Consider the following 25,962-nt stretch of genomic DNA (forward strand, 5'->3'; position numbering starts at 1 on the left):
AATCCGTGCTATCAAAACTCTGTTCCAAAAGATGAAATGCTCAAATGTTTGAAAAAAAGTCTCCAAGGGCATGAAGGATAAAGGCTATAACAGGGATCCACAGCAGTGGGGTGTAAAACTTAAGGAGCTCAGGCAAGTCTACCAAAGAACCAGAGAGGCAAACGGCCACTCTGGGTCAGAGCCCCAGACATGCCGCTTCTATGATGAGCTGCATGCCATTCTAGGGGGTGCCCCTACAACTACCCCACCCCTGTGCGTGAACTCCGTCAAGGATTCTCACGCAACAGGGATGCAGACTTTGGGGACAAGGAAGAGGAGGAGGTTGAAGATAGCGCACAGCAAGCAAGCGGAGAAACCATTTTCCCTGACAGTCAGGAACTGTTTATCACCCTGGAGCCAGTAGCCTCCCAACCCACCCAAGGCAGGCTCCCGGACCTTGAAGGCAGAGAAGGGACCTCTGGGGAGTGTACCTTTGTAAATATAAGACGTGGTTTAGAAGCGTGTTTAATGATTAATTTGCCCTGAAGACTTGGGATGTATTCGCGGCCAGTCCAGCTACTGGAAAAATCTGTTAAAGTGTGTGGGGATGGAGTGGAAATCCTCTTTCTCTCGGTTATCCTCAGGAGAGTGATATCATTCATGGTCACCTGTTGAAATAGGGGAATTTTATTAAGGGGACATTCAGAGGTGGCCGTTCCTGCTGGCCTGTTTGCCTGCGGCTGAACAGAAATCATCCCCACTGTTAGCCACGCAGTGGGGGGAGGGGTGAAGCGATCATCCCAGAAAATTGGGTGTGTGTGGAGGGTTTCAGTTGGATTTGTGCTGCACGTTAACCCGAAAACCGCAGCCCCTCCTTTTAAATGGCCAACCCAATGAGTGCTTGGTATGGGAAATGAGGGCACTGCTGTTTGAAACCATTTCCACGTTATGGAAGTTAAAGAAGCCAAAAGACACTGGCTTACCATGTCTGCCTGAAAGCCGAATTCTGTTGCCCACCGGCCCTGCGTGTGTGATCTCTCACACCAAACCAGCAGGCCCTCAATACAAGAGGCAAAATGCGACCTTGTAAAGAAAGCACACATGCTATGTAACGTTAACCGCTTGGTTCACCGTGAGAGAGTCTACCCATTGTTCTCTAAAATGTATCTCTAAATACTCTTTTTCCCTCCCGCAGCTGCAAATGTTTCAACGCCCGCCCTATCATCTCTGTCCCAGAGGCTAGTGAAGATTAGAAGGCGAAAAAAAACCGCACTCGTGATGAAATGTGCTGAGCTCATGCAGTCCTCCCACACTGAAAGAGCCCAGCAGAATGCGTGGAGGCAGACAATGTCAGAGTGCAGAAAAGCACAAAATGCATGTGAGGACAGGAGGGACGCATGAGAGGACAAGTGGCGGGAGCAAGAGAAGAGGTGGCATCAGCGTGATGAGAAGAGGCAGAAAGCAATGCTAAGGCTACTGGAGGATCAAACTGATATGCTTCGGCGTATGGTTGAGGTGCAGGAAAGGCAGCAGGAGCACAGTAGGAGCACCGCCACTGCAGCCCCTGTGTAATCAACCTCCTGCTTCCCCAAGTTCCACAGCCTTTCAACCAGACGCCCAAGAACGTGGTGGGGGGGGCGTCCAGGCACCCAACCACTCCAACCCAGAGGACTACCCAAGCAATAGAAAGCTGGCATTCAATAAGTTTTGAAGTAGAGTGTGGCCTTGTCCTTCCCTCCTCCCCCACCACCCCACCCGGTGCTTCCCTCCTTCTCCACCCCTCACACAAATGGGGGGATAACTTGGTAGTTGTCCCCCCATTTGTGTGACGAATTAATAAAGAATGAATTTGAAACTACTATCGCCTCTGCAAGCGGTGATCAAAGGGGGAAGCGGAGGGCGGTTGGCTTACAGGAAAGTAGAGTGAACCAAGGGGGCGGGTTTTCACCAAGGAGAAACAAACAGAACTTTCACACCGTAGCCTGGCCAGTCATGAAACTGGTTTTCAAAGCTTCTCTGATGCACACCGTGCCCTGCTGCTGCTCTAACTGCCCTGGTGTCTGGCTGCGCGTAATCAGCGGCCAGGCGATTTGTCTCAACCCCCCACCCCGTCAAACGTCTCCCTCTTACTCTCTCAGATATTGTGGAGCACACAGCAAGCAGTAATAATGGGAATATTGGTTTCGTTGTGGTCTAACCGAGTCAGTAAACTGCGCCGGCGTGCTTTTAAACATCCACATGCACATTCTACTATTCTGCACTTGCTCAGCCTATAGTTGAACTGTTCCTGACTACTGTCCAGGGTGCATGTGTATGGCTTAATGAGCCATGGCATTAAGGGGTAGGCTGGGTCCCCAAGGATAACTATAGGCATTTCAACATCCCCAATGGTTATGTATTGGCTACCTTGGTGCTCCGGTCCCAAGATAGGGATGTGTTCCGTCTATCGCCCCACCACAGTTAGGGAATCCCATTGCAGTAAAGCCATCCACTATGACCTGCCCATTTCCCAGTCACTACCCTTGACAGCAGCAGCTCAGTGATCGCGTTGCTACTTGGATCACAGCACCCCTCACAGTAGCTTTGCCCACTCCAAAATGATTCCCGACTGACCAGTAGCTGTCTGGCATTGCAAGTGTCCAGAGGGCTATCGCAACTCGCTTGTGAACTGTGAGGGCTGCTCTCATCTTGGTATTCTTGCGCTTCAGGGCAGGGGAAAGCAAGTCAAAAGTTCCATGAAAATGCCCTTACGCATGCGAAAGTTTCACAGCCACTGGGAATCGTCCCAGACCTGCAACACTATGCGGTCCCACCAGTCTGTGCTTGTTTCCCGGGCCCAGAATCGGCGTTCCACAGCATGAATCTGCCCTATTAACACCATGATGTGCACATTGCCGGGGCCCGTACTTTGTGAGAAGTCTACGTCCATGTCCTCGCTGCTGTCGCCTCCTCGCTTGCTTTTGAAGTTTCTGGTGCTGCATATACTACAGGACGATGCACATAGTGTTTACAGTGCTCATAACTGCTGCGGTGATCTGAGCGGGCTCCATGCCTTGCCGTGGTATGGCATCTGCAGGAGAGCAGAGTGGCAGCAGAAGCGGTCGTTCGATGACTATGGTTTGCAGCCCTACTGCACTGTCTGCTGCCAGCAGCACCCAGGACACAACAGCGGCAGCTGAGATGAGCGGGTTGCATGCTTGCTGTGGTATGGCATCTGCATGGAAAAAAAGGCACGAAACGATTGTCTTCCATTGCTCTCACGGAGGGAGAGGCAACTGATGCTATGGCTTATAGGGAATTAAAATCAACAAAGGGGGCAGGTTTGCATCAAGGAGAAACACACAACTGTCACACCGAAGCCTGGCCAGTCATGAAACTGGTTTTCAGAGCCTCTGTGATGCACAGCGCGCCTTGCTGTGCTCTAATCACAGACAGCCTAGTCAGCAAACAGCACCAGCGAGCTTTTAAACATCCAAAGGCACATTCTACCACCATTCTGCGCTTGCTCAGCCTATAGTTGAACTGTCCAGGCTTCACGAGCCATGGGAACAAGGGGTAGGTGCGACTGTGTGGTGCTGCCAGCTGGGAGAGCAGCCTGAGGCAGAAGCCTCCAGTTCGCATGATATTCCAGGCAGGACTGAATCTCCATGAGACAAAACTTAAAGAAGAGAATGACCTAGAGTCACTCCGATTTATGTCCAGGCACCCCTACCGACCTCACCAAGGTCAGCCAGAAGCACCCAGGAGATGACAATGACAGCTAGCAGTCGTATTGTATCGTCTGCTGCCATGAAGGCAAGGAGCTGCTGCTGTGTAGCAATGCAGTACCACGTCTACCAGCAGCACCCAGGAGACGTACAGTGACGGTGAGCTGAGCGGGCTCCATGCTTTGCCGTGGTATGTTGTCTGCACGGGTAACGCAGGAAAAAAGGCGAGAAACGATTGTTTGCCATTGCTTTCACGGGGGGCGAGGGCTGACCCAAAAAAACCCACGACAATGTTTTTGCCCCATCAGGCGTTGGGAGCTCAACCCAGAATTCCAATGGGTGGCGGAGACTGCGGGATAGCTACCCACAGTGCAACGCTCCGAAAGTCGACGCTAGCCTCGGTACTGTGGACGCACTCCGCCGACTTAATATGCTTAGTGGGGACACACACGATCAACTGTATAAAATCGACCTAATTTCGTAGTGTAGACATACCCTAGGTTTTTCACTGCCCTTGTTTCCTGACAAGCTTTTAAAGACTAAACGCCTAAGTTATTCTCCACTTGTTTTTTGTTTCTCATATTCAAAATAACTGACATCAAAAACACCTTTGATAATGATACAGGTTTAGAAGATTTGGGACATTTGACTAATATTTGTTTAGGGACTAATCTAAAACCCACTGAAAAGCATAAATAACCTTAAAAAAACCTATCAAGCAAGTTACTGTATGAGTTTAACACTAAAATTGAGTTGTCAATTTTTTCCTTCAAGCTGTCCTAACACCGACAAAACTCTGACCTGTACTGATTTGATATTTTCTGTTATGCCATGACGACATAATGGACTAATTGGTAGCTGTATCAGAGAAAAGTAATTTAGAATATTTAAAGTCCTAATTTTTCCTATTCAATTTAAGCCTCTGAATTGTAAAGTAGCTTCAGAACATAGGAGCTACTTCCATTATTATATGCACCATCCTTGACTTAAATCTCAGAGCTGTCTGGGAAACAATTTCACTTCTGCAAAAAACCGAGGTTCTGGAAAAAAGCTTCATCCCAATAGACAAAAGCCTAACTCTCAAAAATTTTATGGAGAGAAGTGAAATCCCGCAATATTTAGTCTTAAAATGTTCCTGCTATGAGAATGTTTCAGTATTTCCAGGACAAAAAAAATATGCTCCTTGGCTCTCATGGAGAAGTTGCCAAGGAGCTAGGCAGGCAAACTGGCAGTGAACGAGGCAAATTTCCATCCTAAATGTAGTTGAAGTTGACACGTTCCCATGGAAACGCACTATAAATTCACACTATAAACACAGTTCAGGCAGCACTGTCTGGCACATCCCATGAGTGGGAATACACTGAACACCTGAAATTTTCAATTTCAGCGAACTGATATTGACCAACAGAAAACATCAGAAAACTTCTGATTGGCTAAAATATAGATCCTATCTTGATTTTGCACAATGCTTCCTCACTCTAACATACCTAATCCAGCTTCAATTTGTAGGTGCCTTTGCAGGTGAATTACTCAGGTAGATTGAGGACCAAGGCATTTTTTTTCCTGTGGCAGGATAAGAGTGACCTCACTATCTCAACTGGATTCTACTTTTCTCTTCCTAATCAGGTCACTTCATCGTCTTCTGGCTTGATTTTCTGCTCAAGTTAGATGGTACTGCTCTTACAGCAAGCGTTTGCTGTACCTCATACAATTAATAGATTATGCATCTTTCTAAATTTAACAAACTAATCTGACCTGCATATCACAAGCTACAAACTTTGCCCATTAATTCCCGCAACAAGCCCATAACTTGTTTGAAGAGGAGTACATTGTACCTGGGAGAGGGGGTAGTAAATATATCAAATGAACACTCAAGCAATAAAGACATCTGTCTGAGCAACATGTTTTGCAGCTTACAAACATTATGTGAGCACACTGTCTTACCTCTCAATCTTAAATTGCAATGCTCAGCTAACATTAATTGTATCTATAAAAATTCACCTGATCCCAAAAGAACTGATATAGATACACCCTGTAGAAATGGAAAAGACCACCACAAGAATCCGGTTACTGAACTAGTAATAGGTCCATGCTTAGTCAAGAATGACACCTTTGCCTAATATTCCAGAAAGCATATTTAAGAAAACTAGATGGTATTTGAATTGCACCTCTATTTTAAAACCAGAACAAACCATGTACCAAACTACATATTCAAATATTTTATAAAAGTTAAGGTTTAACATTTATTTTACATCTAACTTTCCATATCCATGTGGAGACAAGGAATTAGAATGCACATAAACTATAAGCAGTGCAAAAAGTGGTGCCAGAGAGCAGTCACAGATGCACAAACTGATAGCATAGGACTAGGAAAAAAATGAAGCTATGAACAGTAAGAATGGAGACAAAAAAATAAGGAAATCCATGAGAAAGATGGCAGGAAAGAAAAAAGCAGGATGATTAATAATGCCCTTGTTGCAGAGGAAAGAAACTAATGGCACAAGACAGTGTTTCTTGTCAAATAAAAAAATCCAATAGCAATGACTCTTTATTCATTCACGTTTAGTCACCTGAAATAAATGTCTGTTGTATTAAAATATTCATTAATGTAAATGGCAGCATGGCAGAACAAGTCCTTTTCAATGAACAACAAACATCCCACATAGTAAAGTCACTTCAACACAGCCTCATGACAACTCCCACATCAAAACAGTACTTTATTTTGCAGTTTTTGCCCCATTATTACTCCCGCATTAAGATCTTTCAGCTATCGTGTGTACAAGGTGAAGAAAAGCTTCTCAGTCAGCAAACAGGGTGCATCTGGAAATGCCTCCACAATACACCACTTCAGATCTGCTGGGTCCCAAGTCCATCCCTGAACTCTGGGCTCCCAGTACCAAGTATAGCACACTAAGGCTACACTACTAGGTTAGCTTATTAATTCTGCATACATCAGGCTGATCAATGTGTCAACCTGCAACAGACCAAGTATTATAACTGAAAATGGCAAAAGATTCACTCTATTGAACTTTACATCATTATTTGATGTCAAACAATGAGGCAAATCCCAACAGTATATACAAAAACCAGCTTTGCTTTTACAAAAGATTGTTTCCCATATTGATTAATCCAGGCAGCTAACTCATTGGTTTATGCAACTTTATTGAAGAAAATAAATCAGTTATTAGCAGAGCTATTAGTTGATCACTCATCCATTGACAACTTGCTTCATTTATTCAGTGCTATATTAAACAGTGTTCTGGAAGACAGATTAACTAATAGCTCCAAGCCTCCTAACAAAATTTAAATGAATTACAAAAATGTTCCGAGACCCTATTTTGGAATACAAGGGACGTTTGACTTCCAAATTTTCATTCTCTGTAGAACAAGAACTGGTCATTCTTTTATTGACATGCATAAGATACATCACATTTTCGATTCTGATGCTATAGATTCTGTACCAATTCTTCAGCCATGTCAGTTATGAGCATAAGCATATAATAAAAACCTCAAATCTCTAACACTGGAAGGTTTAAAACAGGATGGATGTCGCTACTGCAATGTTACTTCCATTGATGTGAGAAAAGTGAACATCCATCTCCCCTCCCCTCAGGTGCTATCTTCAGTATCTGTTAGAGCAGTGAGGAATGGTTTTAGTCTCATAACCAAGTTAGAATGAAGACATTGGCCACATAATACACATGCTCCTTTTAAAAAAATTTCTGAATGTTGGGCAATTGTTCTTGTGTAACTACTTTATAGATTCTAAAAGCAGTTATTGTCCAAAGCTGGAAAAACTAAAGTCTTCTCAGATGAGCATGTGCATGAATGGAAGGAGGTAAACAAAAAAATAAAAAGATGAGGTCTGATAGGGGAGCAGCCGGATAAGAAAATCAAAAAAGGAACAGTAATTTAAAGTTTATTCCAGCTATAATGCAGGTTATTCTGACTTTAAGGTATCATCACATGGCATACTTCTGAGTCCATTCCCGAGATATTCTGTTGTATCTGTGAATAAAGGAGGAAACACATTAAACAGGTCCAGTTAAAGCACAATGTGATAGTTTTCAGTAATTTCTTACTGAAGAAATTCACTGCTGCTGCTTTCAACTGGCTGTTCCAGTTCTTTCTATACTTTCATATGTGATCTTTTACTGAAGAAAAACAAGTCTTACTAGAACGTTTTCAAGAAACTTAGAACAAAAGCCTACATTTTGAGACTATATGAAACACACTTAGATTGCATAGAAGACAGGTAAGTTGCTAGAAGCATGTTATGAAAGAATATAGCATTGGGGATGGGTGGAGGACAGTAAAAAGGGGTGAAAATTAAAAGTTCACTTTTTTGCTAGATATATTAGGTTGTTTGGAGCCTGGTTTTAGAACGAAGTCTAAAGAATACTACATGCTATGATTAGAGAGGATATATTGAACCCCACAGTCAATTATGTTATTAGTGGATTTTCAGTTATGTCCTGACAAAATTTCTATTTCAGTTGCAGAATGACGCAAGACCCCATTTTTCATACCAGCATACTGCCCAGGCACAGAAGTTTTAACTGAAAAATGATAGTGAATTCCAGCCAATGTTTGCTTTTAGAAAGGGATATTAAAATAGGCCATTAACTTTTTGTACAACACACTAATCTACAGGAATTGGACAGATACAATTAGTTTACTTAACAGCATGCTTGTCAGTATTAAGTTAATTTCCAACTATACAAGCAGAAAGTAAAAAACCCAAAACAGTAATTTTTCCTTTTTGCCTGTACACACAGAGTATGAATTTGGACCATCTAGATTTTTATTTATACACGGTGGTTTGACTACACAGACCAGTTCCCTCCACCCCCAGTCTCTACAAAATTTGATTAAATACTCACCAGGACAGAGGTACAAGATATCTCAGAACCTCAACAATTCAAAAAAATCTGTTTCTTACTACCACTATGTTTGTTTTGCCATGCAAGAATATTATCTATTTGTGAGATATAGTAATTGGCAAATACATTTCACACTAATCACAGATCAAGCTGTTAAATATTCAGGTTCAGTAACTGATAAATCCATTATCTTTGTTAGTTAATCCAGTGCCTTAAAGCATGCAGCACTCAAGTGCTGACCGTCCCCATTTTGTTAAATGCACCATCAAGTGCAAATATTCTTACCCTACAGCATAGCGTATTTCTCTGTCCACTCTCTTGCTAACCTATTGTACCTAATTGGACAAGTATATTTAATATTAATATACAAACTTCAACAGCTATTTCACTGAGTTCACTAGAACTCAGTGAAACTGTAAAAACCATGTTTGAGACAAAACAGTTTCTACGCAGATAGAAGATCATAAAGCCTTTATCCAATGGGAAGCACCAAAATGGAAAAAGTATGCAGTTATCAAACGAAGGCACTAGAGTATTTACAAGGGTAATTTCTCTCCTCAAACTTTAGAGGTTTTATATGAACTGATACTATTTCAGAGTCTCACATGAGACTGCTTAGAGTAAACCAATAATTTTAGATAACCTGTCAAATACAAATCACTGCAACATTAGTGAAACACCTCCCTGCAGTTTCAAAGATAACACACATTTCTTCGTAGTTACGTTTCCATAGCCAAAAAATACCAATTACTCCTTCCTATGCCACAAATTCAGTCTAAGATGGAGAGATCACAAGTAACATTCATTCCCCACCATTGTTTTCTAACACAAGAAGAGTATGTTTCACAATATATTAGTAAATTATCCTTATATAATCCTGTACTTACTTGTCTCTGTCTGTTTTATAGATACGTGCAATCTCTGGCACTAGGGGGTCATCTGGATTTGGATCACATAACAGTGAACAAATGGATAAGAGAACTGCAAAATAACCAAAAAGATTGCTCAGTGAAATCTGAACAAAGATCTCAATTAAATACAATGGAAATATAGTTTTTTGCTTTGTTAGGACAACCTCAGTATGCTATAAAGAAAAAATTCATTAGTCTTATGATGCATGCTGAGTAAGTTTAGAGGCAAATTGCAAAGCCCAACTCTAAATGTGTGGCTCACAATCATTAAAATATATTTATAAATTGTTTAACTAACCCCCCCTCCCCCTTTTGTTTGTTCCTGAACTCCTCTGACTCTAGCAGCTCCCAGTGTCCCACAAATATATACAGAGAAAGGTAACGCTGTCCAAACTATAACGTTACAGTGGCAATCAGCTCTTTCAGCTAGAAGTCTCTGATAAACAGATTAGAATCAGATGTGATTTCTTCTCTGCAAAGTAATAATACAGTAATATTCTAGGCTGATCAAACTAGATACATACTGATAAGATAAAAAGAAACACTAAAGTAAGACTACTATGGAGAAATACTGTTTGAAGCAACTTATTCTTTACATTCTTCATTTCCCATCAGTGGTTTTTAAACCTGTGTAAAATTCAGAACAAGCAAGCTGGGGGTATAGCGTCAACACAACATGCAGATCCAAATTCAGACCCAAGCTTGGTTCTTGCTCCATGAATAGGCAGGAATCACTAGTTCTATAGATAAAGGAACCCTTTGCTTATTCTGACTAGTGCAACCGATCTCACGGGGATCTACCAAACCAAAAAAGGGAAGTGAGCTCTGGTGAGCTTTTCTTGAAGTCAATTAGTTTCAGGAGTTGAATTCATTAGATTTAATGAGAATATTCACATTTACAGGAAGTGGAAGTGAAAAAACACAAAGCAGTACTGATCACAATCTAAAATATGATTCCTAAATTCATATATGGAAATTAATACTCCATGCTAGCAGCTAGCAATTAACTGCAAAGCATTAGACTGATCAACTAAAATTAGTAGTTTTCTATGTGCACAGATGCACCAACTTAAGTTACAATTTTAGACCAACCTACTTAAACCAATGCAAAAGGTTGTGTAGACACTTATTTTGGTTTAAAACCAGGTTAATTTCAGATTATCTTAATTTAGGAATAGGTTAAAACTGAAATAAGCCACTCTAATGTAAGTGTTCATACAGGGATTCAACTGCACTGGTTCATGTTGGTGAGTAGAAAACTGCTCTATATTAGCTAAAGTAAAACTGCACAAAGTTTTGTTTTTTTAAATAAAAGGTGAAATAAATAAGCATGCGACAATGTAATCATTACCACATATGCAAGATGCCCTTCTCTTCTCAGGCTAGAGTATAATGGGAGATTCATGGAATGCCAAGAAAAACTAAGCAAAAAAATTACAGTATCAAAAGGAAGATGGAAATTGTAATATTTTCTTCACCTTTAGAAATAGTTAAAGCAGGAGACCACTGTGATCTTAGAATATCGAGACAAATGCTGCCATTACTGTTAATATTTGGATGATAGATTCTTGTTGTAAATGCAACCTATAACAAAAAATAGATAAGTATTTGTTTCACATATGTTAAATAGCATAATTAATAAGAGTTACACATAAGCACAGATAAGGTACACCAGACTTACTGAAATATGTATTGTGGCCCCTGAACACAAAGCATTTGAATCAGATACTCAGCACTTATATGCTACTTTTTCTCACCACTGTACAAAACATGAGTTATCAACACTTTATATTTATAAATATCATTTCCACTTGTCTGGCAGTGAAGACAAAAAAGCCCAAGTGAAGCAGCGCTGCTATTAGAATTCAGATGTTCCCGATTTCCGTTCCTATGCTCGGCTCATTAAAGAGCATTAGTCTCACAAAGAAAAGACTACTTGCCTTAGGTGGTTTGAAAGGGTAGTCTGTAGGAAAGTGAATTGTCAAGAAGAATACGCCGCCTTGATATGGACTGTCATTCTGTCGAAGAAACATGTCCACTGTAATTATACTCCTGAATTAACTTTTGTGAGAAGATACACTACTCAATTAGCAAGGCAAATCATTCACTTAAACACAAATAAGATGTTTAATCCACAATATAAGCATTGAATTTTGATGATACCTGGGCTTAATATTGGTGGAAAGAGATAACTGACTGTAGCAAATCAAGTTGGTCACTGACAATTAATTTCCTCCTAAAACAATTGTATTCTGTAAAGCCTTAGTTTAAAGCAAGTGTGTCACATGCAGGCCAGAACATGCTGGTTCTTACAGCTTCTTCCACCCTGCAGTTCCAGATGTATCCAAACTGCAGCAGCTCAGAGAGTCAGAAGAAAGCTGGAATGAGAGGAGCTTAGTAGGGAGTAAGTGCCTGACTAGCCACAAGCAACTGAGCCCTATTCCCCCTGCCCTTGTAGCAGTTGTTTGTAGGCCAGTTGCAGTCCTTTCCAGCCTTCTGCATATTCTGTCCCTGCCATCATCACTGCTTAGCCTGCCAGTGCTTTCTCTCGCCATATGCCTGGATCCCTGCCTCTGGGTTGCACATAACCAGGTTCCTGGAAATGTATTTTCTTCCCCTGCTCAGGAAAAAGGCAATCATAATGATAACCTCAATGGGGGGAAATTCTCAGGTTCAAGTGGTGGTGGTGGAATTACCACCCAAAGTAGGGCAACAGAGAATACTCTCAAAAGGTGGAGACTGAGCCAGTGACTTGTCATGGGGAGGAGGGGACGGGGAGGGGGGAGGAGGAGAAAGAGAGAGAGAGAGGAAGGAGAGAAGCACATACAAAAGAGGAAGTTTTAGAAAAAGTAAAAGCTTTATTAAAAAGTCTTTTTAAGTGCAATATTTAACTTTGCTGGCTAAAGCAGCACATTCCGTGATAGGCAAATTTTGTAGTTCTTTCTTATTGCCTTTTTTTAAATCACACACACACTCTTGGCCTCAGGACTGAGCAAAAAAGGGTAATTTGATCCTTGTCACAATGGGTTTCACATACTTGGTTTACAGGAATACTGGAAGCTGGCTTTATTCTGTTGATATATTTTTTAAATATTATATCCTTTAAGACCAATCACTTGTTTATATACAGACTAGCCAGATCCTATTCCTTTAGTTTATATATATCCTTTAATATCTGCAAATGAAGCAATGTAGTAAAAAGCCAACAGATATGTCAAGTGGCAAAAACAATGTTAGAGTTGACACTTCAATGAGAAAGCCTTGGCAGAGATTAAGCGCATGTAGCAGTCACTGAAAAACTGCTATATTGTCAAATGAGAAGTTCAAGAACTACTTCAACCCTTTTATTGTATACATGCTGGAGGCAAGTCTTACTAGTTATTAAAGTGAAGTCACAGAACTGGTTAGAACAAGTGTAGAAAAGAACTATGAAAGCTTCCTAATACGTCTTTGACAATGAGAACTCAATCCTTACTATCAGACTTCTCTGTCAGTAGTGGATCTCAGATATGGAATATGTTACGTCATCTGCACTACCAATGCCTACCCTGTCATTAAGGTATGAGGCCTACAACACCAGTGGACCACTAAGCTATTATCCTAAAGCTAGGATAATTCTCTCTAAAATTCTGTTCTAAAGTATGTGCTCATGCTATTCCAAAGGGCATAACTAATAAATGCCTCTTGACTGATAGCTCAAAGATTAAAGTGAGAAAAAGAGGATAAACAACACTGAACGAGCAGGGAGAGGTAGAACAAAAGAAAATATTTCTGTATTTGAAGTCCAACTATACTTTTAGTGTTCTGTGACCATGCAGAGTCAATCATAGAAGTATTACTCAATGACATACAATGGAGATCATTCCATACTTTTGGAAGTTTACTTCAAATATTAGTATAGCTATTAAGCAAACATTCTGGTCTCTCTGGAGTGCATACTTCGTTGCATGCAAAGGGATAACATGCTATAAGAACAAATCCAGCATTTGAACTTTGAGCTGAAGATAAAAGGATTCTTCAGTTTGACACCCAAAAGAAGCGCTGCACTAACTGGTATCAATAGAATACCTAAACCACATTTGGACATATGTGGAGGGTCAAAGTAGAACATTAACACTGATCTGATAATTAAGTTCTACTCTAACATGACTAAGGCCTAATCTACACTTAATTTAGGTCAATATAGCTATGGCACTCAGGGATGTGACAAATCCACACCCTTAAGCCCCATAGCTATGCCAACCTAACTCTTGCTGTAGACCCAGCTAGGCTGATGGAAGAATGCTTCCATAGACCTAGCTGCCGTCACTCAGGTAAGTGAAGTTCCTATAGTGACAGAAAAATTCCTTCTGCCACTGCAGTCTGCATCTATAACCCAGGGTTACAACAGCATAACTATGACACCTTAGCTATGCCACTGCAGAAGCTGGAATTTAGACATGGCCTGAAAGTGTCACTGAAGGGGTTCCATGTTTATTGGCACTTGACTCTTGATTCAATTTGCTCACATTTTTAAATTTTACATGAACTGCCAGGCCCAACAGAGCCTGGAATCTGAAAATGACCTAGTACCTTCTCATACCCCATTAATAGTGACACTGCAGATGAAACAAGCCTTCAGTTACATATATGCAACCCCATTAGCCTTCAGTGAGGTTGTACAGGTGTAAGCAAGACCTGATTTTGGCCTGCAGAATCTTATTGCTCATTATGCATAACAGAGAGAATCTAATCCAATGTTCAGATCCCAGGCTGAGCATGCACAGCTGGCAATTATATCACTCCACCTGTAAACTGAGAAAGTCTGGAGTTGTTCTAGATATGGAACCTTAATCATGTTAAAAAAATCTTTTTAGAGGAGAATTGCACATTAATATAATTCTCTTCATTATACAAAAAAGATGTTTTCAGATCCCAAATACAAAACATACACCAGTGTACTATTTTTACTGAAGGGAGAACTTTGTTATAAGGCATCTAGCTACAGCTTCCTGGAAGACTACTCAGGGTACTTTTTTAAAATAGCTTTAATCCAAATATGCATGTTTTAGAAAAAACTTGATAAAGTTACGTTTGGCCATTTGATATACTTTAGTATTTCAGTGTGGTTTCTTAGGAGCTTCAACTACTTGGTTAACTGAAGTATTAAGAAGTCTAACTTGTAATGGACTTAATCCTCAATAAGGGCAAGGGGCTTTAGACATTCTTCTTCCTAGTCAAGTTATACAAATCACATTCAAGTTTAAAAATGCATAGTAAGCATGCACAGCATATTTTCCTCCTGTATGCACTCAGAACACTTGGCACTTCAGAAAAACTTTTCTATTTTTACAGAAATGCTTGAAACCATGGTAAGCTCTACCAGTCCAAAACTCAATTTTCCTCATCTACACGAAGGGTTTGCACCAGGGGAGCTATATTGACAGCTGAAATTCTGCATGCAGACAAGGCCCCTGGGGGGGATCAGAACTATAGAAACTCTTTGGCATACAAACATTCTACATTACAAAATGACAACACCTTGCATTGCTATGCAGGACATTTTAATTCAGGTACATGTCATGTCATGGAAGTGACATGCCAACAATGAGGAATCTGCATAACTCAAAACTCACTCCTCCTCCTCCCCTCACCCCCCCCCCCCCCCCCGGTTCTCAAACTGGCATTTTTGAGAGGGTCTAAATTAAAAAAGACTGGAGAAATCTGAAGACAGTTCTTGTTGAATAAGAATTAGTTAGTATTGACATTCATGGGAGTCAGAATACTTACAGGTCCCATAATTGTGGCTTGCCAATGGAACACTAAAAAGGAAAAAAAGTCAGTGTTATTACTTAGACACTATATACTTTTTGAATTAAAATGAGAACAAAATATTGAAATTTAATACTACTACTTACTATCATCTCCAACTGGACCTGCAGAACACTGTGCTGGAGGGTCACGGGCTAAGTCACTAAGTTCCTAAATAGAAAACATTGTGTTCAGAGAGAGTGAGTGAAGTGCCTGAGCTACTGTCCACCTGGATGTACAGAAAATCCTTACATTGTTTTTCCTGGATAAAAGAGACTGATTTGGCAAACCTATCAACAGGAGCAGTTGTGGTTGGTATTAAGAATGTCTTCACTAAAGAGTAACAAGACCTGCTAGCCCTGGCAATTTAAATAAGTTAGTAAATTGAGTGCTGATACTTTGAAAGTCAACAGTAAGAACAGAATTACTACTTGTAGCTTTTAGATACCCCAATGCAGGAGAAAAAAAAATAGCATGAAGAATTAAATGAAGCCCAACAAATTTAAGATTTCCTTCCTTAAAAATACTTAACACCACAAGGGGCAAAGAACAGGTAAAATGTCTTCACTATGCAAAAAATCTGAAATTTATCATTTCTATTCTGGACAAACAGCAGCACAGCTGTTTCATTTCCTCTTCACCTTGATGTAAGATGGATCCTACATATGGTGTGATTTTTGTATATATTATATAAAAAAGAGGGGGGGCTCACGGGGGGGCCCACCCACCAATAGATCAGTCTTTTCAGTTCATCTTTTAGAGAAAAAAAGATTACAAAAGGAATACAACATGCTTTTAAAAAATGCAATTAACATTATGTAACAATTTCACTCAAGTATGTTTTTAAAAATCCTGAGAAATCTGAACAGCAGACATGGTTTCTCGAGTGACTTCACAAAAGGGAAGGAAAATAGGGATTTAGAATGAAAGATTTTAGTCCATTTATAACAGTTGTGAAATCAACACAGTAAAACCAGACGTCTCAATCTCAGATTTCTCAGTTAAAATAGCAATGGCCTTGAATTGCATTGAAAAACAGTGTCAACTGCCATTTCTGTAGTCAAAAGTAAGTCAGTTTACTTATTCTTAGTATACTAAAAGATTGCAGAGATTTAAAAAAAAAAATCTTCACAGCTAACCTCTAAGACATCAAGAAGTCATGAGTGCAAGGAAAGCAAACTAGCCACCTCTTTCTATAATGGATTAGTGTTAGAAATCACATGTATTTCACTTACAAGTTACTAAAACCAAGCACTTTGCTATATGTCAAAGGTTTAAGAAACTTAGACTTGAGTATTGTGATGCACAGACATATGGAAATTTTGACGATGCAGCTTAACAGTTTTTATAGCAGAAGTAGCTTTCACATTCATCTTGGTCTGTGGTGAGTTTACGAACACTTGAAATAAAAACACTTTTGACCAGTTATGGTTTTAGCAAGCTCACCACTTGCTAATACTTTAACAAAGAGAAAAATGCAGGCCAATATGGCATTAAAGGGGATTTCAATTTTCCTGTACCTTCAGTCAAACAAGAGTGTATCACTGTGTAGGATAGGCAGTTATTGGAAGGCAAACAAAAAAAATAACCTATTTTTCTGTACTGCCTCACCTCTCAAAGTTTCTTCAAAATACTCTTAAGTAGTAATTTTTTTTCTGCTCCATTAGAAAGTCCTGACAACATAAACCAGTTCACTTTGTACTTTTTCCTTCAACACTGCAGAAAACGGTCTAGCAAAACAGATACAGCGTGGGTGAGGTATGATCTTTTATTGGATCAACTTCTGTTGGTGGGAGAGACAAGCTTTTGAGCCTCCACAAAGCTCTTCTTCAGGTCTGGGAAAAGAACCCAGAAGAGCTCTGTGGAAGCTCAAAAGTTTCTCTCTCACCAACAGAAGTTGGTCCATTAAAATATATTGCCTCACCCACCTTGTTGCTAATATCCTGGGAGGGACACAGCTACATCATCACTGCATATAGCAAGACAGAGGTAACCAAAGTTTACCCCCTTCCCTCCAAAACGTTTAATTTAATCTGAGGTGTTAATGACAAAGCTTAGTTCAGACCATCTATAGAGCTAATGTAAAGTATAGCAGTCAATTGCAGTCTAGGCACTTTAACAAAAAACAGCAGCAGGCAAGTTCACTATATACCACCCCTCCCCATTCTTTTACAACAGATTCTATGACTTCACTCTAAATCAGGACCTGTTATACTGGCTAGACTGGAATATTCTGTTATCTTTTATTTATGGTACTTTGCCACTGTAACTAGAAAGGTAAGTGTGGCATCTCTAAGTCAATCTAAATGGGCCTGTATTTGTTTGCTTTCACAACAAATCACACAAATTATGGATCAACAAGGCCTGAATTTTACAGTTGGAGACTTCAAACTTCTCCTGCAGTTCAGTTTTGCCAAAGAATGGCAGAGTGAAATTAACAGTATTATGGTCAATTTTTCTACTGCTATTCACACATAGGGGCAGCTGTTCCTTCCAAAGAAATCAAGATAAATCCCTTGTGAAATGTCTTCAGTTACTCAATTTGTGCATTTTTTCTATTAAATGGCAGAGATTCTTCAATTTTAAGAGATTTTAGGTCATTTTCTGGTACATCATAATATTGATAAGATCCCTATGTTGTTACAGGGTTGTTCTGCAAGGACATTCCCAACAGGATGAGAAGTGGTTTCGTTTTAATTCTTGAAATGATACTAGGGAAAGGAGAAAGAATGCCCTAGGTCGGGGTGGGCAAACTTTTTGGCCCGAGGGCCACATCTGGGTATGGAGATTGTATCTGGGTATGGCCAGGAATGCTCACAAAATTGGGGGTCGGGGGTGCAGGAGTGCAGGCTCCGGGCAGCGCTAACCTCAAGCAGCTACCAGTAGCAGCGGCATGTCCCCCCTCCGGCTCCTATGAGGAGGCGTGGCCAGGTGGCTCTGCACACTGCCCTGTCCGCAGGCGCCACCCCCTGCAGCTCCCATTGGCCATGGTTTCTGACCAATGGGAGCTGTGGGGGTGGCGCTTGTGGTGGGGGCAGTGTGCAGACCCCTTGGCTGCCCCTACACGTAGGAGCTGGAAGGGGGACATGCCACAGCTTCTCAGAGCCATGTGGAGCGGGGCAAGCCCCCAACCCCATCCCCAGCTGGAGGTCCAGGGCTGGATTAAAACATCTGGAGGGCCAGATGCAGCCCCTGGGCCGTAGTTTGCTCACTCCTGCCCTAGATTCAATGTGTAGTCTCAATTACTCTAAAAAGGCACTTGTGGATGAGAAATGTGATTACACCCCTGTACACGAAAATGGTCACTTTTCTCAATGTCTAGCTAAAATCGGTTGAGTTCCACTAGAGAACCTCTCTAAATACTAGAAGTGTCATAACAGATGACTCATCTACAGGGGGTAGAAACCGTCATATGGCATTTAACAACTGAGATACATTTATATTTACGCTGTCACTGGGGTATCCAATTTTCTCTGGGAGAAGCAACAGATCTGTTGATATGTTGCGCTTTTACCAAAAACTGTCAACAGCACCTAGAGCCCTAGATGGGCTCTTTAGTTTGTAAAAACACACACAAAAATAAGTGAGATGGTACTGAAGGAGGAAAAAATTGAGGTTTGCACTGCAGTTTCACAAAGATTGTAAAAGAGGCAAATTCCATGGACCAGGGAAAGTTACAAAGGATACTGGAGGTCTTCAGAGCAATAAGTTCCAACTAAAAACTGAGACATGAGATCTCACACTAAAAGAGAGAGGGATTTTCTAATAAATCTAGTAAAAGAAATGCCAATACTTAAGCTGGGGTAGCAACACCTGACTACCAGTGAAAGAAATCCCATCTAAAAAAAAAAATGAAGCCGAGGACAACAGTTCAAAGCAAAGTGTATATGTAGAAAGATTGTGCGTATATATAGCTTAGCTAATACTAACAGTTTGAAAGTTATAACATTTGAGTTTCAGGACTCTTTAGTCCTCAAGTCACACTCACCACAAGCATTTACTCCAATACAGAGGTACCCACTTTACCCATTAAGAAAATGGTTTTAGATACTGATTAAAATTACTTTCCTTGTCAGTGCATAAGTAGCCTCAACAGCCTGAAGGACTATGGTTTTGGCTGGCCTACGGTGATTAGATAAAACATGTCTTGAATTTAAACAGATTTAAACGGGTAAAGATTCCTGTGTAGAAAGCATCATATAGCACATCACATTTCAACTGCTATACAAACATTAAACTTCAAAAGCCTGATTAGGTTAACACTCCTTGTGCACCTCCATTCCCTCATTTGGAAGAATGAATTTTTCATTCCTCTTAGCCCCACTACTTGTGTGGCAAGCTAGAACTAAATTTTGCAGCAAGGCCAACTGATTTCAGAAGTGCTCCAGCAAGAACCTGAGAATTCTGCACAAGAGTCAATGTCAAAAATTTAAGTTCATTTTCACATTTAATATAATCAACCTAGTTGTTAGAATATAGATATTCAGGCCTGCCTGTAAAGGCCTATACTTTAAGAACTTAGGTGTATTTATCACTTAGCTAGTTACAGGAATATAAAAAACAAAGAATCAAAATCAGTTGCCTGTGTATGGGCCTTCTCTCACTAGGATAGTCTGAGGCCTTGTTCTTTGGCTAAGCATCAGGGGCATCCATAAGCTGTGAAGCGTAGGGTCACATCCCAAACTAGTCACATTGAAGTAAGGTGGTATTGGGCTGTTAGGAAGACGGTCCTGTCCTGATTGTTTCCACCACCACCAGACAAAGAAACTGATCTTAAGATGGTTAAAGAAAACTTAGCTTCATAGCATCCTGCCTGGCAAGGAAATCATTTATCAACGAAAAAAGAACAGGAGTACTTGTGGCACCTTAGAGACTAAAATTTATTAGAGCATAAGCTTTCGTGGACTACAGCCCACCGAAGAAGTGGGCTGTAGTCCACGAAAGCTTATGCTCTAATAAATTTGTTAGTCTCTAAGGTGCCACAAGTACTCCTGTTCTTTTTGCGGATACAGACTAACACGGCTGCTACTCTGAAACCTGTCATTTATCAACGGTTGTTGTTGTGAACCCTCATTTCTGTAGTTTTATCTTTATGGCCCCCACTTTTCTATTGTTCATCTGTCTGGTTTTCTAATTGTTTCTATCTGCTGTATAAATAATTTTGCTAGGTGTAAGTTAATTAGGGTAGTGGGATATAATTAGAGAATTATGTTATAATAATATACATTAGGATTGATTGGTTAAGGTATAGATGAGAATATTACTATAAAAACTGGGGACAAACAGGAAGCGGAAGGGAAATTGGAATCACCTTTGTTAAGGGGGGGCGGGAACGGGGAACAGGGATAAGGGGTAAACGCTCTGCGGCGTCAGAGCTGGGAAAGAAACACTAAGGAACAGACTATTGACACATAGAAATAAGCCTGACTAGTGTGAAGGGCTTCAGAATATGCTTGCTTGGAAACTAACCCCACTAAACATTGCATTGTCTGCACTTCGGACTTCTGGTCTTTTGCTGTCTGCGTGACAAGAACCAGGGAAGTGGAAGGGTGAAGGGAAAGCCCTTTAACACAAGTTTTCCCAGTGTTTATAGTAACATCTGATCTTTCCTCTCCTCCTTTGAGGCAAGGGGTGGGAGGGGGGGAGAGAAGGAGAATGACTGATTTGGGGGTATGGGGGAGAAAAAAAAAAAGAGGACAATAGACAAAATTTCTTCCTCGGGTCAGTGACCAGCTGCCCCAATACCTACCACTGCTTACAGCAGCAGTGGGCAAATATTCTGGCAGAACCTTTCAGCCTGTCAGTGAAATAGTTTCAATATTAGTCTTCAAAGTTAATATTTCATTGAGCTGAACAGGAGCACCTCACCTCTGACTAAGGAAGATAATATTTACATTTGATCCACTTTAAGGTTCTCTTTACAATCATAAGGCCTGGCAGGTTTTTAAAAATTAAAATGTATTCTGAAGCACCATTCTGTAGTAATTTGTCTGCAGAAAACAAGGGGCCCTGTTTACTCTTTCAATATCTTATTTGTGTCACTCTTTGCTTGTTCCCTTCTTGTTTCCCTTTAGTCTTAGTCTCCTCTTTTTTTGGAAGGCATATTTAAGGATACTTCATTAGGATTCCTCAAAAAAATCCCTAGTGTAGATTCCATTTGATAAGGAATAGACCTGCCTCCATCTTGAGACAGCTAATGATACCTTTTTTCAGTTTACAGGGACAGTTTTGAGAAACATGAACAGTATTTCCAAGCAGCTGACTCATCTAAAGAGATCTCAGACCCAGCTGGGAAGGAATAAATGAATAACCAGTCTTGGTTCAGAACTTGGATGTACTACTACTAGAAGGAAGGATTAGTCTTGTGATAAAAGCACAGGACTAAGAATCTTGTTCTCTGTCCGGACCTGCCATGGACTTCCTGTGTAGCTTTGGGCAAACCACCTCTGTATCTCAATTTTCAAATCTAGAAACTTGTGATAGTCATATTAAGGATTAAATGTACAGCATTTTAAAGCACTAATTAAGGATTAATTACACTCCAGTGTTCCTGTTAGAGCACTACGGGGTGCAGTGTATTTAAGTAGCAGCACAAGTACTTTGCCTCAGTAGGGAAAGTTATGAACATGGCAAGGTAGTTGGGACAGTGAAAAAAGATACCCTCAGTTATGATCATGACAGATTTTAAAACACAAATTTAGCATTTACTAAGAGTTTCTGCTAAATTTTTTACCTAGAAGCTTTAAAGTAGTAATAAGGGGGGAAGAAATGACAGTACAGAGGCAGCCATTTCCCCCAATATTTCATGTGTATATGAAAGCTACCCAGTGGTTTCAAGACAGGAAACATTTTGCATCACTGTACTGTAAAAGTTAATTGCTAATTATATTTGTGCAAAATGGCCAAGTCATTGTTGATGCTGGGAACCATAAGTGAATTTCTTGGGTTTTGGATGGAAAGTAAACCAAAATTTTAACACTAGTTTTTGCTTATTTTTTTTGTACTACTGTATTTGAGCACAAACATTTATAAGTGTGGATCACGTGTAATTTCAAACACTGAACTGTGCCTCCAGTACACACCACTCTACGGAGCATGAAAAGCTTGAATTTTGCAACAAAAAAGACTCACTCAACTGAGACCCCTTTTTCAGGTATTATTTAAAAGGTTTGAGAAAAGACATCTGAAGGGAGAGTGAAGACCGCTTAGAGGATCAACGGCACAGCACTTGTGTGCTAATACAGGTCCATACACTGGGTACAGTTAAGAACATTTCAGAAATATAGCAGCTAATGTAAGAATTGTTAGAGACCTGATAAATTTAGAAGTTAGAATTTAATGCATGACAGCTGCCTTCTTGCAAGACACCTTACATAACAAGCTCTCTGTCAACTCTTCTCTCCCTCACTGTTAGAGTTTGCATTCCATGTCATAGCTGCTGCCCTTCTCTGGTCCAAGTTAAAATAACTTCTCCTAGTTCAACATGAATGCCAGCTGACTTCACCCCATGGATTCTAGTGGGCGCCTTTTTCTCTCCTATGGTCACAAAGTGTAATAATCTAATGGGGAGTTTAAGACTTGTTTTTGAAGATTAAATAATTAAAATAGATTATTCATTAGAAAAATACATTGCAGTCTTCTGGTAACTAGTGAAAAAGGCACAATAGAAGAGGCTAAATTGACCTGCTAAAGTTTCAAAGAATTTGTTTAAACTAAGAATGAGAAATTACAGACCAAAATGTAATTCCAGGAATATTTAAGCCCTAGCAAAAAGGCATTTAAAAATCACAAGAGCCTTCTCATAATACATTAACTTGACACTTAAAACGTCAACACCCAAGAATGCATTATTAAATTAATCTTCACTCATTGAGACTTGAGGACTACTCCGTGAAAGGAAAGATTGGAAGGGTCTAAAAAGAGGGATAAGGAAAAAAGAAAATGTAAGCTCATGTTTTAAGATTAAAAGTGGAAGTGTCATGCAGTGACTAAGTTAAATGCCTTTCCCATAACCTCCACTCATAGCAGCCATTAGAGTACTAGAATTAGTTATCATTGGAGCAGAAGACCAGATTAAAAAGTCATAGTTCCAGTGCTACCCATATTTAGGTGGTGTCTCAAATGCAAGTATAACCATCAAAAATATATATATGAAGAGCCAGTTATTTGGAAAGTAATAAAATATAATGGAACAAAATCCATTATACCTATTACACATATAAAATTAAAACCAAAGGAGTAGACAAACAGGTCACAGCTTATAAGTAACAAGTAAGTCACAAATGTTAATATTTACATAAGAAAAGGGCATTAAATTATTAAGAAAGTAAACACGGGCTAACGTGACCAGAGCAAACAGGCAAGAAATAAAGCCATCATACAAAAACAGGTACAGAAAACACTGAAGACAAGCCCAAGGATCACGGATATATTTAAAAACACCATATTTTCATTCTTACTAGTTTGCCAGTACATTCCATACCTTTCACGTACATTCCTGTTTTGTATTTAGAACCTAAGCTCTTCAGGGCACAAACTAAGTTTATGCAGTGTCTAGCAATGAGGTCCTGATCAAGTCTGGTGGATGCTACCACAGTATAATTGTTACATACAAAAAGAAAACCCCCACTTTAAAAGAACATGAAGGTTGTAAGTCAAGTACTCAAAAGTGTCAGACCTCAGTTGCAATTTTAATTCAGCTACTTTGTACATGTGCATGAATTATGTTAGTCTAATTAGGATCACAAACTACTTAATTGACAGGACCCCTGCCTCTATCAGTGCACAGGATTGTGTAGTTGAGGACCTGCCTCATTTGTTATAGAAGTTAGAATGGGTACAGAGAATAAGGCAGGGATTACAGAAAGAGAAAGGTCTCATGGTTAAGGCAGTTGAACAGCACTCCCACTATTCCCACTTTTTACACACAGTTCCTGATGCTGGGCAAATTACTTAAACCAAACTTCATAGGTGACCACTACCCATTTTCTTCATTTTCTGAATGCCTAACTCAAGACACCTTGAGCTCATTGCAACTGAAGTCAGCTGTAGTTGTGCTTTCAACATATCAAATACTACAAAAAGGTTAAGTAAATTTTTTTTTTAATGGCCACATGCATCTCAAATTAGGCACGCAATATGAATGTATGCTTTCAGCCTTAATCTCTTTGCTTCAACTCACTATCGATAAAATTGGGTTATCCCCATCTCACAGGAGTGTTGGGAAGACAACTTCATTAATGTTTGAAGCACTCATGCTACGGTAGCAGACACCACAGAAAGCCTAGGAGGAAATTAATAAATCTGTATTCAGTTTAGTTTGGACAGTGTGCAGTAAATAAGAACTAGGACCACATTTCTTTTTATCCTTATCGTTCAGTATATTGAATAGCTACCCATTCAGTGAGTAGTGTCCATCTTGTACATCTAAATTCTGGCATTGCAAAGTTTCTCAAATTGGAGAAATCTTCACATACAAGAAAATCCTTATGTTAAAAACATTTCCAAGTTCTTTTTTTAAAAAAAAGTTAAAAACCCCAAACTGTATCATGTGGAACATACTGAAACCCCTCCCTTCCCCTCCAACATGAGTCAACAGCAGAGCTGGAACCTTTAGAACCACAGCATAGACCACCACCTGAGGTAACAGTAAGAGGTTGCAGTAGAAGGCCGTTATCCTCTGTGGAGCAGCCGCTGTGGGGGAATATGACTCACTTAGCCATGAAACACACTGGCAATTTGCTAGTAAGCGGAGGACTGTTCAAACTCAGGAATTCGTGGTTCAATTCTAGTTTCTGGAGGTGGTGTTCTCTACTCAGACTCTTCTGTCCCCATCCCCCAAGCCTCCTTGTTCTTGTTTTCCTCTGCTCCTATCCATCCCCACCACTACCCCAGACCCTATTGTCCCCCACCCTCTGCATCTGAATCAAGTTTTATCCTCCCTTCTACTGGCTCCCAAGCAGCATGGAGAGGGAGCATTGACAACACAGGATAGAGCCCCCATGTTCTCACACTGATGTCCCTGCAACCAGTAAGTGCACCTGAAATGGAGAATCCTGCTCAGGTCCTTGTGTCCTGGGCTGGAGGATACTCAGTGCCAATCAGAGAAATGTTCTGCCAAATAAACAAGCCTCTACTAAACAGACAAATTGTGATTTTTCATACTGGTAGTTCAGCCAAGCTTGGGTAAATTTTCCACAGAGACAGCAAACTTAAATTCCCTGTAACAAAGCACGGAGACACTATAGCTTCTCGGAATATTCTGAAGATATTTTATAATGGGCAATGTTAAGCAACATAACTTGCACTTTTAGTGAACACATAACCGCTATTTAGATTCACATTGAACCTCATGTCAGCATGTCACTTGATTTACTAATCCAGGATTCTTTTATTTTAAATGTTAAAGTATTCAAGGTCAATTTTTGAAATTCTTAGTGCAGCTTTTCATTCATGTGAGGCCTAGCTACCACTTAACAAGTGACTGATTTCTTATGGACCCTCACTTTTTATTAATACAAGACTGTGAATGAGAGTTCATGTACATGGGTAAATTTACTAACATAACTATACTACTGCTATAGATATATTGCTGTAACTTCCCACGTGTAAATGTTCTGGAAGAATGTCCACACAGGAAGTTACACCAGTACACTTGTAGCAATATATATTTTACTAGCATAATTATACTGG

The 25,962-nt window shown here is 40.2% G+C and overlaps 1 protein-coding gene and 1 long non-coding RNA gene across 3 annotated transcripts in view; one reads left to right on the forward strand and one right to left on the reverse strand.

Annotated features, from left to right (window-relative positions):
• LOC135983911 (uncharacterized) overlaps window positions 1–7,390 on the forward strand; it is a 27,645-nt gene extending 20,255 nt beyond the window's left edge. The window contains exon 3 of the long non-coding RNA XR_010601737.1: window positions 1,175–7,390. This is a non-coding gene — a long non-coding RNA (uncharacterized LOC135983911). The remainder of the gene's footprint in view (window positions 1–1,174) is intronic.
• UBE2D3 (ubiquitin conjugating enzyme E2 D3) overlaps window positions 6,832–25,962 on the reverse strand; it is a 28,873-nt gene continuing 9,742 nt past the window's right edge. Inside the window, exons 2-8 of one of the 2 annotated variants that reach the window (XM_005287860.5) lie at window positions 15,378–15,441; window positions 15,250–15,281; window positions 11,421–11,498; window positions 10,959–11,064; window positions 9,457–9,550; window positions 8,855–8,904; window positions 6,832–7,694 (exon numbers count right to left, since the gene is read on the reverse strand). In XM_005287860.5, coding sequence (XP_005287917.1) covers window positions 8,856–8,904; window positions 9,457–9,550; window positions 10,959–11,064; window positions 11,421–11,498; window positions 15,250–15,281; window positions 15,378–15,441 — 423 coding nt within the window. In that variant the 3' untranslated portion in view covers window positions 6,832–7,694; window position 8,855. The remainder of the gene's footprint in view (window positions 7,695–8,854; window positions 8,905–9,456; window positions 9,551–10,958; window positions 11,065–11,420; window positions 11,499–15,249; window positions 15,282–15,377; window positions 15,442–25,962) is intronic. The other variant, XM_005287861.5, reaches the window with a different exon arrangement.

This window comes from Chrysemys picta, chromosome 5 (genome assembly GCF_011386835.1).
Source record: "Chrysemys picta bellii isolate R12L10 chromosome 5, ASM1138683v2, whole genome shotgun sequence".
NCBI lineage: Eukaryota > Metazoa > Chordata > Testudines > Emydidae > Chrysemys > Chrysemys picta.